We start from the raw sequence: 17,503 nt of genomic DNA on the forward strand, positions 1-17,503 counted from the left end.
TTTCCATGAGGCATAATTTCAGCAGCTTTTATATGCCTACGGTCAAAATCTTCTGGAAAAGGTTGATCGAATTCACAAACAAAACCCTAGGCAGCAGCACAAAAGAAACATTTGCCACAACTATCACAGCACACATCACATCAGAAATCACCACTAAAGAGCACAGGAACCTCCTGGACTTCCTCCTTACGACTGCAGGCAAAACAGTACTAACCAAATGGAAGGACACCTCCAAAGCCACATTCAAAGGGTGGTTGAACTAGGTGACCTTCCTCAGAGGAGCCGATAACATTGCACTCAGACACACTCCAGGGAGGCACGGCGACAGAGGGATGTGCTCGAAACTAGACAAATTCCTAAACACCTATAAACCCCCATAGACAACACATGCCTGTCTAACAACCCAAACCGGCTCAACACAACCTCCAGCGTTCTGTCACCAAATAACCAACATTCACTTTATGTTTTATGTTCCAACTTAGCACGCGCCCAAATGTAACAACCTATGTGTTTTATGTTTTTATGTTAGCTAGACCTCGCGGGGCAGACAAAGACTGATAAGACAATCACCATTGCCCTAAATAACCAACTGCGAAAACTGCTATATCTCACTGTTTCTATTGCATAATGTAATTTGTAAATAGCAATAAAAAAAATTCTAAAAAAAAAAAAATGAAAACTAACAAACAATCTGTCTGGTCAGCCTAGCTCCATCAAACTTCACATCAGTCACATGGGTCTGACTTTCATCAGAGCCCATTCCTGCATAACTTAGGACTCTCGCAAATCTAACATGCCTTGCAATCTGATGCTTGTCTCAGAGAACCATTAGATGCACGCTATCCTCCAGTGCTTTTTTGGGGGATGATGATCTTGAATGCAGAACGGGAAAGCACAATGAGAAAGCGGCATTTCACTGGGTCTGTCATGTTTAACCTATATCTACATTTTCTAAATCGGTTAGGTAAAAAATAACAGCAACTTACCACCATAACAAACAGCCAGGGCCACGACAGCCAGGAACAGAATTCCTATAATGGTGAAAAGGCGTCTAGGTCTGGTAATGCGAGCCCACAGGTGGGGTAATTTCCCTCTTTTTCCTTAAGGAAGTAAACAACATAACGGTTAGTTAAGCAAAATGCAATTATTAAATAAACTATTGTCAACTAACATGAGGACTGTGGCTTGCTCAGTGAATGGGAGGTGGGGCAACTTGATTGATCAGGCAGACGAAGGTGTCGCTTCAGGGGGTGAATGGGATAGGACTCCTCCCAAAAATAGATGCTTTCTTGGCTTAGTTGCTGGGTCAGGAGGCCCCAAGTAGGACCTGCTTTACCGGTGTTCTTTTTTCAAGAACAGCCAAGAACCAACAACAAGCATTTGCAATGCAATAGGTCTCGTATTTTAGGAATTGGAGCTATTGACATTGTAAATGAGAATGTGATCTTTTTATTTTTCTTGTGTGCAGTGGAGTGAAAATTTAAAGAAAAAATGAACACTATACCACATTGTAAGCTATTATAGTAACTTACAGTAAATCTATGGCTATGTTAATGTAGAGGGATATGAATGGATGAATCAAAATAAATGGTTTAAAATTGCAGGCTGGAACGTATAGCAGGAGACAGGGGCTACCCATTATTTAATAAAAAGATATTTAAAAAAAGAAAAAAAACTCACACACAGAATGTAAAACCTGCGAACTTCAGGAAAGTGGCTGGCACCAGCGTGGTATCAGATACATGTGATAGAGCTAATCTGTTTTCACTAGGACAGCGCATTGGTTATGCAAACCGAGGTGGCAAAAATGTGTTTACAGTAATAACTGTGGAATTGGACACCGAGTATTACACTCTGGAACATTCCCATGGATAATTTTAGCGCTGAAGGTTAACCAACAAATATATATATATATATATATATAGCTCTAATCCTAGTTTATATATGGCCGTGTTGATATTTGTGATGGTCTAAGCGCAAACAAGAGTAAATCCCTCTCATTTAGGCTGAAAACTATAATACTTATTTCATAAATACTTAATTGTTTTTAATGCTTTGCAGTGCACATGTACGTCAATAAAACATTGAAACAAATCAAGCTATATGTTAAGTGGCACTTATGTTTTGTTTGTTATTTATGTCTGTTTATTTTATAATGTTACCTTGACACTTCCGAACATATTAATTATCCAACTAGGTTTGTGTTGGACACTCAATGAAAGTGAGACCTTCGAGCAAGAAAATACCTTTTTTTAACTAAGTTTAAGAAGAGGATAAGAAACTTCCCTTTAAACATTCATTTTATATATTTGCACTGCTGGTTGCCAAATGTACTAGTTATGTACATTTAAAATAAGTCGAGATCTATGTTTTATGGTGAGAGGCCTACCAACGAGCATGCAAACAACACGTGGAGTTGCATAGCTGGGGCAGGAAAGTTAGAAATAACTGGAAATGAACGAGACAAAGGTTTCTTGGTTATTTCAGAGCAGAAAAGCGCTCATTAATGAAGCCTGTTTGAGATTGCTAGTGGTTGCCATGTAATGAACAACGTTGAAAACTCAATTCACAACCTGCAGAGGTGTCTATGCATAGAGCAGTACAGCAGAGGAACACAATTAAAGTATCCCATTACGCTGCAAACAGCTTGGCATAAAAGCAATCCTATACCAACCACAAAATAAATTGCAGGTCAACTAGCAAATGCAAGTCTATGATTTACTTTTTGGGTTGGACAGAGAATGAAGGCAGGTTTTATTCGAAGTTATTTATGTCTGGCATTCCCTCATGGAATCCAGGACTACCAGGGACTTTGAACCCTTACCAGGTGTGCTTGCGAGGTGGGGAAAGGAAGGGGCCTTAACCCACACACGCCCCAATGGGGTCCTGGGGGGGGGGGGGGGGCGACCGAAGGGAGGCCTGCCCCGCCCGGGGAAATTTGGGGCCGGGGAAAGGGGGGGGGAAGGGGGTAGAGATGGCGCCGCCCGGGGACAGTTCCTGGTTTGGTAGCTTTTGGGCTGGGGGGTGGGGCTTGGTGGGGCTTCCTCTGGGCTGGGCTGTGGGTTCCGCCACGCCACGCGGTAGAGACACCATTTTAAAGTGAGGTGTCTCGGCCGCCGGGCAGGGGGGGGCGCTTGGGACAATTTTTTCCCTCCCACCCTCCCTGGGCATGATTCGGGGGGGGGGGGGGGCAAGGGCCGGCATCTCTTCTTGCGGGGGAGTTTGGGAGTGATGGGGATTTTGGGCCGTGTTTTTGTTGGAGGCTGGTGCATACAGGGGGTGTTTGGATTGGGTGGGGGGGGGGGTTTCGCATGTCGCTGGAGCAGGTGTGGGGGTGCATTCGGTATGTAGGGGCGGTTCTTCCTAATATATGGGGGAAAAGCAGGAGAACTGTTTGGATTATCGGGGGGTAGGTCAAGCACAATAAAGTATTTAGCCAGGTGGAGATGCAAATTGATGTTATGCCAATTGTTACTGTTGTGGATTGTGGTAAGCAGTTAGGTGAGGGGGTGGGGGTGAGGCAGGAAATTACATATTCATGAAGTTTAGATTGTGCGGCGCAGGCCAAGGCTGTTATTGTGTAGAATGCACCTGCTTCCAATAAAGCGGCCTTTATCACACTTACATTGAGCCTCGGGTCGGTGCTTTCTTCCCCCCCCCCCCTTTCACCAATGGGCCCCAAAAAACGTTTGTAGAAACAAAACAGTCAGAATGACTAAAATACTAGCCCCACGGAGCGTCAAGGGAATCGCCCGACACGTTTGAAAGATAAAACGGAGGATGCAACGAAGAAGTGCCCCGCGGGACACTGCATTGCTTCAACAGGCATGTCAGATCTGACGATTTCCTGAAGGGGCATCACCAGCACAACAGAGCTCGCCAGATGACCGGGTTTCCTTGGCAAATAATTGCCTTTTGATTTTCCGGCTTCAACGCCTACCTTTATGTCCAGACATGAGGCAAGTTTGTCTTTCACATATTGCACACTATAAATCAAAATGAGTTCCCTTGACATTGTATGTGGGCAACCTGAAGGAGCATGAGACCGCACCTCTCCGCTCCACACATTACAGAGGGAGAGTAAAGCTTGCAGTAAAAACTGCTGCATCAACTTAAACTATTTGAGTGAAGCTAGCGCTGCAGTGCTTTAAATGTGCCAGTACTGACCGGTATGGAGTAGCAGCACTTTTTTATTTTGAGAGGGAGAGTATCTGCACTTCTCAAGAGAGACGTAATGTTATTACTTGGGGAGTACACGCACTTCTCAGAAACACGTAGGTACTCTGTTACAGGGTACCAGCACTTCAATTTTTCCATTTCAAGCACAGGCACTGCTGATGCTTGACCTGTGTCGATAATCTGCTATTGGTGTATTTTTTTACATATGACTGCCCGTGTTGTTGTAGTTCGTCGTTGTGCACTGTTCAGTCAGAATAAGGCAAACGTGCATTATTGCTTCCTGTTGTAATCAGTGTTCTAGGGAGTCGCTGGCAATGAGGCTGCCTGTGACGTGCGTATAGCGTGTGGACAACGGTAGACAGGTGGCAATTCCAGTTGTCGACCAGTTACAACAATTTTTCACTTAATACAACGGTGCGCCGGGGTGGAGGGGGAGTCAGGCAGGCACCTCTATCCACGCTGTTTGTGCTGTTTGTGGTGGAACTCACAATGCTGCTTCTGCCATGGTAGCTGTTTAGTATGCGGACAGAACAAATTGCACTGCTTCACTCAGTGCTGCAAATCTCTTGTTTCTGTTAGGGAAGCTTGCAAACTTTCATTAGTGCTTCCTGAGATAAGTGGTTGAAGGTGCAATTAGATGTGTGTGTGGTGAGAGCGCGAGAGGTAGAGATAGACGTGTGTAACAGTTCAGCAAGGCAGCGTCATGTGAACATTTCCCATGCGCATTGTACAAATAGGAAAAAAAGCATATAGCGGGATATTTATAAAAAGTTGTACGCCAATAAGGCCACAAACTGCCCGCGTGCAAAAACCGCTTTCACTGCTCAAAGGTGAGATAGCCGGGTCTTGTAAGAAATTTGAACTCCAGTACAAACTTTTACGCGATGACAACCGCCCAATAGGAAGCTGTGTAAAATGCGTAATTTTGTGGAAAATGGCTGGTCTTGCTTGCGAATAACACACAATATTCCTCTTGTCCATTATTTGTTCTCGGCATCATTTCGAGCAAAGCATCAGCTCGTACTAATTTAGCACACTTGGCCTCTCGAGTTATATGGGTGTTTGCACTGTTACGACCCCTTTGCAATAATCAGGACTTTAAGTGGGCTGGGTCCTACTGGACCACCGTCAGTTCTAACAAACGCTCGGCAAAATAATTAAACAAGCTGTCCACTGTCGACATCTCTTGGGTCCCCATGCATTTATATAGTACGGCTCATACCGGAGATGTTAGTGTGCTTCGAGGACGGGGCCTGCGCTGTGCATAATGATGATGTGAGGCGATGTGAAGTGGTGCTGCACAGCACTCCGACAGCGCTCCGAAGCAGCAGAAGGGGTTGTGGTCTGGATTGGTGTGCCTAGGTTATCGGACCCGCTTTTAACAAAGTAGATGTCACCTTGCAGCTATGCCGTGGTAAATAAAAGAAAAAATGGGCCGCAATAATTTTAAACTAGAAACATAATGGGTTAACATTGTGAAACGCGCAGCGGGGCAAAGAGACAGGGGCGGCTAGGCTCGAAGGGTGAAAGGAAAAGTGAGGCGTGCTATACGCGTGCTGTGTTCACATGGGGACAAGAGATGTGCATGCGTACGGACTGCACATCTACTGTCCCCCTTCAGAGGAGACGGCAGAGAGGAGACGCCATGCGCATGCACATCGCCTGTCCGGCGCGCAAATGATTTGTATCCCTTCGCTCGTAAAACCCACTATAGGCTCGCCAAAGCGATGCAGCTCATGCGCTGCATTCGCTAGGCGTGACCTAAAAACAGTGACCTTTGAAATAAAGAGTGAGACAGATATCCATGTGGAGACTGAATTTTTGCGTTTAGAAAGCTTAATTGAAACAAAATAGAATTGCAAAAAAAAGACGTACACATTATAACACTAGTAACAAAAAAAATGAAAAGGCAAAATTAAACAGAGTAGAAAGTGGTTTACAATTTTACATTTTATGGGATGGGAAAAAGAGTAGAATATGATTCAGTAACTGAAGAGCGATTAAAATTGGATGCTAGTGATAAGTGAAGAAGAAATTAACATATCAAGAAGCAGTATAATAATAAGATAATATAATCTTGAGTAAAAAGGTAGAGAAACAATTTACGGAGGTTTCAAACTTTCAGACCGAATAGAATAAACAACTTTTTTTTTTACAACTTTGTTCAAATAGGTAATTAATGGTAACCAGTACAATTCTCTATTAACAGTTGGATTATAGGAGGAGGCAAAAACAATATTCAGATGATTATAACAACATACATTATTCTACCATGACTTGACCGAGAGTTTAGCTGAACATTTCCAGTTAAACGTAATTTGTTGAGAAGCTAGAGACAACATGAGATCAAATAGGCCTTTCTAGTGTGGGGGTAAGCATACAGAATCTGATAAACTGCCTACAAAAATTGTATTATTAGCCAGGGGTATGTGCATGTTAAAAATGTTGGATAGAAGAGACCACACATCGGACGAAAAGGAGGCAACATTGGGACAGGAAAATTAAAGATGAAACAAATGAGCCGATGGGGATTTACAGGACCAGCAAGAATCATCTTTGTTGTGTGAAACTTTGGCTATGGATAGAGGTGTAGAAAACAATCTATAGTATGAAAAGAACATGGATTGAGTGTTAGAATCAGATCTAGACATTTTTAATGATCTTGCCCAGAATTTCTTCAAGTATACAATGCTCCACACGCAACCCAAATCCACTTCCCGAGCAAGTTCTATTTTTGTTTCTGGAGACTGAATTTTAAAATGTGAAACCAGATAAAATGGAATCGATACTGGATTCCCTGCTTGTCCAAACTGTGTGCTCATAGGGACATATTTGAAGTCACAGAGCCTCCTTTTTCTTTCCTATCACATTTGAGCACACCTTTAAATATTTGAGTTCAGGATGAGCGCAGCGCAATCACCTTTTATGTTTGATCTATCAGACTATGATATTGCCCCATCAATACTAAGAATCTAGGCCACGTTTAGGGTTTACATGACTACTGACTTGCCTCTTCATTCACTAATGGCATTGTTGTTGGGGAGTGAGCCATGAATGTTTCTAACAAGCATTGGTAAATGCATTAGGTTTCGCCTATGTGATAATAAGATTTTTTTGTTTCATAGCTTGCTGAGGAGTTGTATAATATAAGTTACTGAAAGTCTGTTAACCCCTTCGCTGCTCATGACGAGCTCAGCTCGTCATGCAGTACACTGGTCGTGTGCTCATGACGAGCTGAGCTCGTCATGAACCATGGGATATAACAACTTCCAGCACAGGAGAGGAATCAGCTTAGCAGTCATGTGGTTAAAGTGTTATGACTAGTTTATGAACAAAAAGGTAATATATTGTACTGTTATTAGTGGTATGGTGTGGGTAAGTAATAGCAAAATTTTGAACATTGAAATGAAAGAGCGAAATATTAGAATTAATCTATGTAATAGCAATATTATGTGTTTAGGGGAGTGCCACTGCACCGGCAGGATCATTCAAATTATGACCCTAGTGCATGCATGGTAACTGCACTTGTGACTGTTTATTTAGTAGTTATATATAGCAATATTAAGTTTTTAGTGGGGTGCCTGGAGCTTTTGGTGCCGGTGCCACTGCATGTGCTTCACTATCGAAATCATGATCCTAGTGCTTGCCAAATAACTGCACCCATGACTGCCTGTTCAGTTGTAAAATATATCAATATTAGGTGTTTAGACGAGTTCCGACTTCTTTTTGGCCCAGTGCTACTGCACCTGCGGCACCATTCATTTAATGACCCTGTTGCCTTCAAGATAACTGCACTTGTGACTGCCTGTTTAGAAGTAAAATTTAGCAATATGTGGCGTTTAGTGGAGTTATGACAACTTTTGGCACTGGTGCCACTGCACCTGCTGCACCATTTAAAATCAATCCTCTTTGAACTGTGAGGTAACAGCAATTGTGTATGCCACTATACTATTAAAATATAGCAATATTCGGTGTTTAGAGGAGTTCTGACTACTTTTTGGTCCACTGCCACCCCGCCTGCTGCACCATTCAAATCATGACTCTAGTGCTTGTTAAATAACTACACTTGTGACTGCCTGCTTAGTATTAAAATATAGAATTTTTAGGTATTTACTGGGGTACCTAGATATTTTGGCCTCAGTGCCACTCCCACCTGTTGCACCATTCACATCAAATCTCTTTTAACTGCAAATTGTGAGTGCCCGTTTTGTAGTGAAATATAGCAATATTAGGTGTTTAGAGGAGTTCTTACAACTTTTGGGCCCAGTGGTACTGCCCCTGCTGCACCATTCAAATCATGACCCTGTTCTGTGCAAGGTAACTGTACTTGCGGCTGCCTGTTCAGTAGTAAAATATAGCATAGCTCTTGTAGATGAACTTTATTTTAAACGTGCAATTTATTTTTTGTTCACATTTTTTAATTGAATTTTAACACTTTAGATAGTGAATCAAGGAAAATGGTTCAGATCTCTTAACGTGCAATGTTTATTACAACATTTCGAATTTGATCATATAGACCGAATAGATTAGGTTGAAAAAAAAAAATCAATCTGATAATACCTACAAAGTGCAAAGAAAGGTACTGAGCATGAATAGGAAATGCAACATACGTTCTAAGGCTAAAGCATCTGCTTTACACAACTAAGTAATAAAATGCAAGTATTACAACATACTGTTAGAAACTGTCTCCCTTTTCCCTGGAAAGAGATCTTATCTTAGCAGTGAATGGGGTTTAAACAGAGTGAACAGCTTTAGTAGAAATATCATAAATGCATGCAGCCGGGGGACGTTAACAAGAAGAAAAGAAAAAAAAGTTCCACACAAAAGCAAAATGAACACAATAATTTGGCTAAGGGAACTGACAAGAGCCCCCTTTTAAGATATATTAAATACAAGAGACTTCACAAGTATGGCACAAGTGTTGTGCAGGAGAAATCTAAAAACTACCACTTTTGATAGATGACTGTCTATGCAGTGATTTAATATGATGTAGTAAGTTGAAACAATTCTGCCTGTTAAAGAATTACACTTTTTTAAAAATTTTGAAGGGATAGTAGAATATTTTTATATTGCGTTTATAGCACGATCTACATGCCAAACATTTCATGGCTTGGCTCGTGCACGGACTCAGAGGCAAGTCAGACCCATAGATTGGGGCGGGGTCTAAATTTGCCTGCTCGCCCTGCTCTGTTTGTGACGGGGGTCAGTACATGGGGTCAGTCACTTCATAAAATTATTAGTAACAGGTGAGGGTCTCTGCACCCATAGAAGTACTACCTGAATTAGTTCAGGTTTACTAGTTTTTAGATTTCACAAACATTAACCTCTTCGCTGCTTCTGATGGCCAACGGCCGTCGCGCGCACTACCTCAGTAGTGCTGCGCACGTCCACTGCGCTAAACCGCTGCACCGCGGCGGAATTGCCACCGTGGTTAAGCGGTTAACAGCAGCAGTAGTCTTAGAAAGCTGCATCAGTCTCAAGTTTCCAGGCCTATTACTGGCAATGAAACACCAAAAAAGTGATGGGATTAATGCTGGCAAACAGTTCAACCAGTGGCGATCGTTGGGGTAGAATTTCATCCCATTGTTTTTCTGCAAATGTGCCACTCTTGACAGAGGTTCACCTAATGCAAATCAGTACAGACTCTGTTCCTCATGGAAACAGTCAATTCCTCATGGAAACAGTCCATCCCGAATCTTGGTCATTTCATCCCACCACCCTGCAGCCCCCTGCTTTTAGTTGAGAAATATGAGACATATATCCCCCAAATCTCACTGACATAGCTATGCCCCTAAAGCAGGTGGCAAAAGAAATGCATTTTGTGCAGCTTCAGTAGCCAGAGGTTGTCAGGCAACAGTGTGCAGCTTCACATCGATACATTTCAGAACATCAGTGCAATCGAGACAGTTGAGGAACACTGGGTCCATACTATAGTTTTATTTGCATCAAAAATGTTTGTGGATCCATAATCAGTGAAAATTATACTTCCTTCTGCAGGGCTTAATTTGTGACGATGTTTGAAGATGGGGCACATTCTTGGGGGCCCAGTTTATTTTTCATCAAAGTCTTTAACCAACAGAAAGAGTGACAGGCAGAAACAAAAAAAATGAGATAGAAAAGAATATGAAGACAAGGAGAAAGCAGGGATGGAAGCACATGCACATGTGAGAAAGGAAGAGCAGAGTGGTGCATAAATGAAGCGTGAGCAGGACTGAAGACTGGGCAGCCAGGGGACTCCCAAGAAATACTTTGGGTACCAGCACTACTTTTTTTTTCACTAATAAGGCACAGGTGTTACATGTTCTTGCTGTGAGGGTTCTCCACTCTCTCAAGTAAGCGTAGGTTAACTAATTATGTACTTACGGGGGGGTTGGAGGCGGGGCAAGCATACCCCAATGTCCACTGTTTAAGTTTGTTAACACCAGAACCGTTCTCAGCTCGTTTCCAGTTTTCAGAGATAACGCCCATGCCAACACTGGCTTCTCTCAATATGGGCTTATATTCATGAGGTTTGATCAAGTGAGAGGTAAAAACGCATTGGCATAGGCATCGAGTAGCACCTTTATAATGCCCGTGCCAAGCTATTTACTTTGCAAACAATTATTTATAAACATTGTTAAAAAATATCTAAAAAGAAAAAAAAAACTGCACGGAAACGCAAACACCTGAAGTCAACTGTAAACTGAACACTGGGCTCTTTTTTTCTTTTTAAATAGTATGTGGTGTTACGACCAGAGCTGCTGACTTTGGGAGTCGGGAAACCGGTCTCTACCTCGAGTTAACATACTGTGATTCTGAGCAAATCACTTATTTTTAAAGTAATTCTAAAATAAATGAATGTGGCCTTGTCTAAAGTAACATGGGAACGTGTAAAGTGCTCTAATACTTTTGGGTTGAGTTTGCACTATATAACAAGCATTTCCAATGCAATAGGTCTCACATTTACGAGAGTTTGAGCTATTGGTGTTGTGAATGATAATGTCTTTTACCTATGTGTTTTTGTTTTGCTTGCATGTGGTGTGCAGTGGAATTATGTGGGCTGTATTGGAATTGCTAGTTGGAATGGTGTGTGGTGGTATTGTGAAGTGGAATTATGTGGCATGGTGAATAGATGGGGTTGAGAGCAGCAGAGAATAGATATAAATGAAGATAGAGAGGGGTAGGTACTTTGTGCATGAAGTGCTGAATGAATGACACCCAGCTGATCATATCAGTCACCGAAGACCCCCACACCGCCAAAGCCAACCTCCACAGAGGAATGAAGGCCGTAGCCGACTGGATGAAGGACAGCAGACTGAAGCCTAATTCAGACAAGACGGAGGTCCTCATTCTCGGATCCACCCCATCAGCCTGATACTACTCTTGGTGGCCCACATCGCTTGGCACAGACCACGCACGAAACCTGGGGGTCATCCTCGACTCCACCCTCGCCATGACCAGGCAAGTCAACGCCGTCTCCGCGTCCTGCTTCAACACCCTCCGAATGCTCTGCAGGATCTTCAAATGGATCCCTCCAGACATGAGAAAAACCGTCACCCAGGTCCTCATCACCAGCAGACTCGACTAGGGGAACGCCCTCTACTCAGGAACGACCACCAAGCTCCTGAGACTACTACAACAAATTCACAACGCCTCGGCAGAACTGATCCTCAACATCCCCCGACGCAGCCACATCACACTCCACCTGAGAGGCCTGCACTGGCTCCCCGTCAACAAGACCGGACCTACATACCTCAACAACAGACTCGGCTTCCACATCCCCACCCGAAGCCTCCGCTCAGCCAACCTCGCCCTCGCCACAGTTCCTCGTATCCGGAAAACCACCGGCGGCGGCAGATCCTTCTCCTAACTCGCTGCCAAGACCTGGAACGCTCTCCCCACCAGCCTACGACAGACTCAGGACCTGCTGGCCTTCAGAAGACTTCCCAAGACCTGGCTCATCGATCAGTAGCGCCCCCCCCAGCACCTTGAGACCCTCACGGGTATGTAGCGCGCTTTAGAAATGCAGTGATTGATTGATTGAATTGTAGGCAGAAGTATAAATTTTGTGTGAGAAAGAGAAAGTAGTGTACAGTAGGCCACAGACGTATAAACATTGAGTGTTTGTGTAACAAGCGCTGCATGTTTGACACAAGGAAAGTACTCTGGGCGCTTTAGGTTTAACACTACGTTGTATCGTGAGCCAAAGCACATAAATATTGCAATATTTTTAAAAAGCAAAACAAACACACAGCTGTACTGAACGTGGTGTGGTTAACACTCAGCGTACAACAAGCACTACATGTTTAACACAAGGACGGTGATGTATATGCTGTTTATTTAACACTGCGTGGTACGGTGAGCAGTCGAAAACATTTAAATATTGCAATTATTAATATTTTTTTTAAAAACACATTTTAAACACACTTGGATACACTGAGCGTGGTGTGGTTAAAAACACAACGTGTACCAAGCGCTGCACGTTTAATGTAGGGAGAGTGATGTGGGCGCTATATGCTAAACGCGGCATGATACTATCAGCGGATATATATGGGCATTGCAAAACACTACCCCTAAATTTACCTATGCAACTTTAAATTGCGGTGGCTTCACTAGATCCGCAAACACATTTGCTATATACATTTTGTCGAGACACCACACACAAGGTCACATTTGTAATAATAAAGAACATAATAAAACATGCTTTAAAGGATACAGTAGAATGTGCGTCCAACAGACAAATAAACTTGTTTTGAAATTGCCACATTTCAGATTTGAAAAAAAAAATTAAAACAGGAATAAATCACCCAATAAACATGTTTTGAAAATGTAGCAGACATACATCTATAACCTTGGCCATTACTGCAATTTTGCAGCATTTCCCGTGCACAAAAATTATAGTATGAATATTTAATTTTCCTAAATTATTTTAAACTTACAATCAGCCCAAACACGAATGCAATTTGCAATCTACACCCAATAACTAGGCATTTTGAAAAGTAAGTTCCACTGCTGCGGAAAGCTTCACAGACAGTGATTTAGAAGATTTCTCACCCTATTTACGAGTCGACTTAATAAACATGGCCTGGCACCTGGGAAAATGGAAGACGCTTCTAATGGTGTCCCTCATCGGGTTTTTGACCCCGGAACCACAGAAACTTCGAACACCCAACCTCCAAAACGTGCACTGGAGAGATACAACAGTCAACACTGCGCCTGCACTTCAACGCTAAGCTGCCTTACCCCACACCTTTCTACATCATTTCCATCGCATGCACCTGTCATGCTGCACCACTGTCATCTGCACATGCACACATCTGCATGCCTCTGTGGGCAAGAAAAAAATCACGCAAGTGACAGCAAGGACAGACAGTAATGAAACAGGCAGTTCAAATTGTTTTTGTCATTTTACACACTGAAACAACAGTTTTAACCCACTGACTCACCTTAAACAGGACTGATCTGCTGACTGAAAATAAAAAGTAACAAAATCTTTGAAAAAGCCAACACTAACATTTAGTGGACACATTACGGGCTACTAGTGTCTGTGTAGCACAAAGTGTTCAGACCCTCGTGATGGAGACAGAAGGCATCTGATACACGTACCCACACACATGTGAAATCAGTGTGGTGTGAAATAAAATGCTTCTGCACACAGGAGGAAAAAAAAGACATTTGTTAAAGTTAAAAGTTTAGCCCATCATTTAATCGTTCCTCTTAGAGAAATGGTTTCCTTTGTCCGCTATGCTTCTGTGTTTTATCCTTTTATCCAAGAGAGGCCGGAGGGGGAGGATCACCCCGCAGTGTGCCTGGGGAGCGGCCTGCCTGCATGGGAACTCTTTACGACTGACATCTCCATCTAAGCCCGCTGTTAGAATTGAAAAGGTGTGTTTTGCAGCAGTGGGCTAGTCGAGGGCATTTGGTTCGATGGCCCCAGCGGCAGAGAGAAAACAAATTCGCCGTGCCAGACATTAGCACAACAAAAGTGCAGGGAGGAGATAAAAATCATAATTGAGGCAAAATTCTACCTACCCCCAGAAAAAAAAATACTGGACGCCCTCATATTGTTTTCAACTTTAATCCATTTTATCAACAAGTTTAGGAGTGCTGCTCTAATTGTCTACATGAGTGTGGAGCCATACGAGAAACGTGCCCACTGTTAACTTATTTAGAACGTGAAACTGAATGCCTAGTCGTATACACCTGGGGAAATATCACATGAGAGTGAATGCTAGGGCTGAGCTAACTGTAGCCTAATCCTTTGCCCCGGAGGCGTTTGGAAAGTCTGGAGCAAGAATTCTTTTTTTTTCTGCCCGTCTCCGTCGCTTTCCCGTTCCTACAGACAGGTTATTTTTTAGGTCTTCCTAGGCAGCGGGCATACGCTGCATAAGAAAAAGACCTTCAGCCATCGATCCACTTTTACAGGCAAAAACGTGCATGTGTTGCATGGCTTTCAATGCAACGCGTGCACGTTTGGAGATTCCCTTGGAGGAGCGAGCTGCATCATGTGTTAGCAATTATCGCGCTCGCTCCCGCAAGGTAAACGCTGCATGTCCCTGCTCTCGGCCGCACTCTCCCCACCCCTCCCACTTGTTTTTTTCATGCATCGTGCTCGCTTTCACTAATTGCCGGTCTTTCATTTAGTTTCTGCTTTCCTTTTCCTTTTGTCTTATCTTCTCTTTCATCTTCTTCCCTTCTGTTTATTTCACTTAGTTACACTCATATCTTATGCCGCTCAGTCCTGCATGTTCTATTCTTTCATCGTTTTCCATTGTGTGCTAGATAAAATATTGTTTAAAATATTGTTTCTGCCAGTAAAACGTGCAGCCAGCACCTCCTAGTGGTCATACGTTTTAACTGCTTGTAAGCATCGTTCAGTCTATTTTACGTAGTGTGTGCAAACTGAATTCCACTTTAATTAATTCCAGAGTGAACTCCCCCCCCCCCCCCCCCCCAAAAAAAAACGCCATTGATGGGTGGACAGATAAGCCTAGAACCACTGCTTAGTAAATTGACTCGGCTATAATAGGCAGTTATTGTGCTGCGCTTTCGATAAATTTGTTGGCAGCCAATCAATCAAGGGCGTGGTTTTATGATCCGCTTACAGTATATGCAAATGCACCTCTAACATGTACAGCGTTACTGGTTTTCAATTCATATAAACAACATTCTTTTTATGTAGCACTTCATACCACACAATTTCTAAGTGCTGTACATAACATGATATTATTCAGTTTAATGGCAACTGGAAAACAGTGCATATTTTAGCAGTGAGCTTTTAAATCACTACGCAATCCTACTAGCTTTCTACATAATGAATAATCACGCAATGCATGATCATCTCTGGTTCAGCAAAGGGGGTACACATTACACAGAAAATAAAAATATCCAACAGTGGTAGTAGTCGAATGTTTTACCAGGATCCGTGAAAGGTATTTCCAGCTGGGGTGTTTTCCTGTACTGGACAAATATATAAGTAACTTGCCACCTTGCTTGCCTTTGCATGTCAGGAAGGAGCCAAGCACCAACTCAAGCTGCTCCGGATCTACCAAACTTCACGCGAGAGCCTGTAAGCCTCAACTAGAAACCAGCCGTCCAATAAGAACTTGGGGGCCCATTAGGATGTCGGGCGACAGCGGCAAAGCAAGCGACCCAGTCCAGATCGCAGGTGAAAGGGAATCAACAAAAAACCCTCATTTCCAATGGCAGGCCACAGTTTAGCATAAACGGTGACGCCAGCCAATGAAATTGAGGGGCGGGCTTCAAGTCCCCTTCTCGAATCTACTCTCCTACATACATCTCTCGCCCAGCGAGTAGCACTTTGCGCTCCAAGGCCAGGCGAGACCTACAAAATAGGGATTTTAAAAGTTGATCTAGGTGAGCCACGCAGCACAAAAGAAAGGTTTGCGATCACCATGTTAAATATGCAATTGCGGTGTGGTGCATTGCAGAATATATAGACTTTTTTTTCAGTTAAAGCCCGATACCGCATCGCTTTGAAAAACAAAAAGCATTTGTTTGTTAAACTCAATATGGCACGATTGGCATAAATAAAGGCACGTGGCCGCAAGGGTGCCGCACTGGTTATAAAAAAAAGAAAAACTTTTGTGGGAGAGCATGTCTTGCTTCAACGGCAGGGCAGGAGAAGTCATTTAAGAAAATAGTGCGGACATAGGTTACAAAAGGTGAAAAAGCGGTACTAAGGAAGGACTACCACGCCTATTCACGAATCAATAGCAACCATTTAGAAAGGACAGTAAAATGAGCCAATTGAAAAGATCGGTGGAAAATGGGCGGAGCTTAAAGTCCATACCCGAATAAAGCAGTTCTCAGAGACAGCACAAGCACTGCATAGGCGACACCTAGAAAATGGCTCAATAAATAAATAATTTTTATGCAGGAAACGGAGACAAAATTTAAAAGCATATTACATGTGTTCTTCTTAAAATATTAAAGGACCGGTAGCATGTATTTAAGAAAACATAACAGTAGTATGTGCTGTTGATAAATAAGTATGTTCATAATGACAAAGGAAAGCAAAAAGGATTGCTGCACAGTAATTTCTACCAAAAGTCCATAAAACAAAACGCTGTGCTGAATGACCTAAGGTATGGGAATTTTTTTTAAAACAGTGGACGCAAGGTGCAAACCCATGTACAGGCATTTGTTTAGAAGGACGTGGACCTCCTCCTCATTTCGCAATAGAACGTCGTTCAGCAGGCTTTTCCTGGGCTCTTTCTCCTTCGTGTGTGGATATGCAAGTTCAGTTGGTCCCTTTGAACTGATAAAACTGTATGGAGTAGGATTTTTTTCTTTTTCAATAGAGTCTCCCTACTGCAAGATTTAAAAAATAAAAAAATTAGAAGAAAAAGAACACAAGCATTGGCAAAGCCAATAGACCTTGCCTAACCGAGACATGCTGTATTCAGGTATGGACTTGAAGCTCCGCCCAGCTTTTCAATTAGCGGATGTTGCTGTCCATTGTAAATGTGATCTTTTGAATTGTGAATAGGCTTAGCAGTCCCTCCTTAGGACTGCCGCCTTGCCTGCTTTTGTAACCTCCCTGGAGGACTGGCCCGTTAACTAGCATTGTTACTCAATAGGTTTAATTTACAGTCTATGAACACTATTTTCTTAAATGAGTTTCTCCTACCTACTGTTGCAGGCACTCTTCATGCTTCCTAGCTAACACCCACAGCATTCCTCCTTCTAATACCAGCTTCTCCAGTTTCATCAGTGTGTGATCCTAGCCCAGCACGTCGTTTCACTGAATCAGAGTGCCTTTACCAGACTATTCAGATTTAGATACCTCCGACTTGGACCATTCGCAGTAGTATCCATGAGA

At 42.9% G+C, this 17,503-nt stretch overlaps 1 protein-coding gene across 1 annotated transcript in view; it reads right to left on the reverse strand.

Moving 5' to 3' along the window:
• Positions 1–17,503, reverse strand: part of LOC147700918 (C-type lectin domain family 2 member B-like) — a 95,173-nt gene that overhangs the window by 35,514 nt on the left and 42,156 nt on the right. Inside the window, exon 3 of the mRNA XM_086929772.1 lies at positions 987–1,100. Within this exon, the coding sequence (XP_086785898.1) occupies positions 987–1,100 (114 nt within the window). The remainder of the gene's footprint in view (positions 1–986; positions 1,101–17,503) is intronic.

This window comes from Lissotriton vulgaris, chromosome 7 (assembly GCF_964263255.1).
Source record: "Lissotriton vulgaris chromosome 7, aLisVul1.2, whole genome shotgun sequence".
Taxonomy (NCBI): domain Eukaryota; kingdom Metazoa; phylum Chordata; class Amphibia; order Caudata; family Salamandridae; genus Lissotriton; species Lissotriton vulgaris.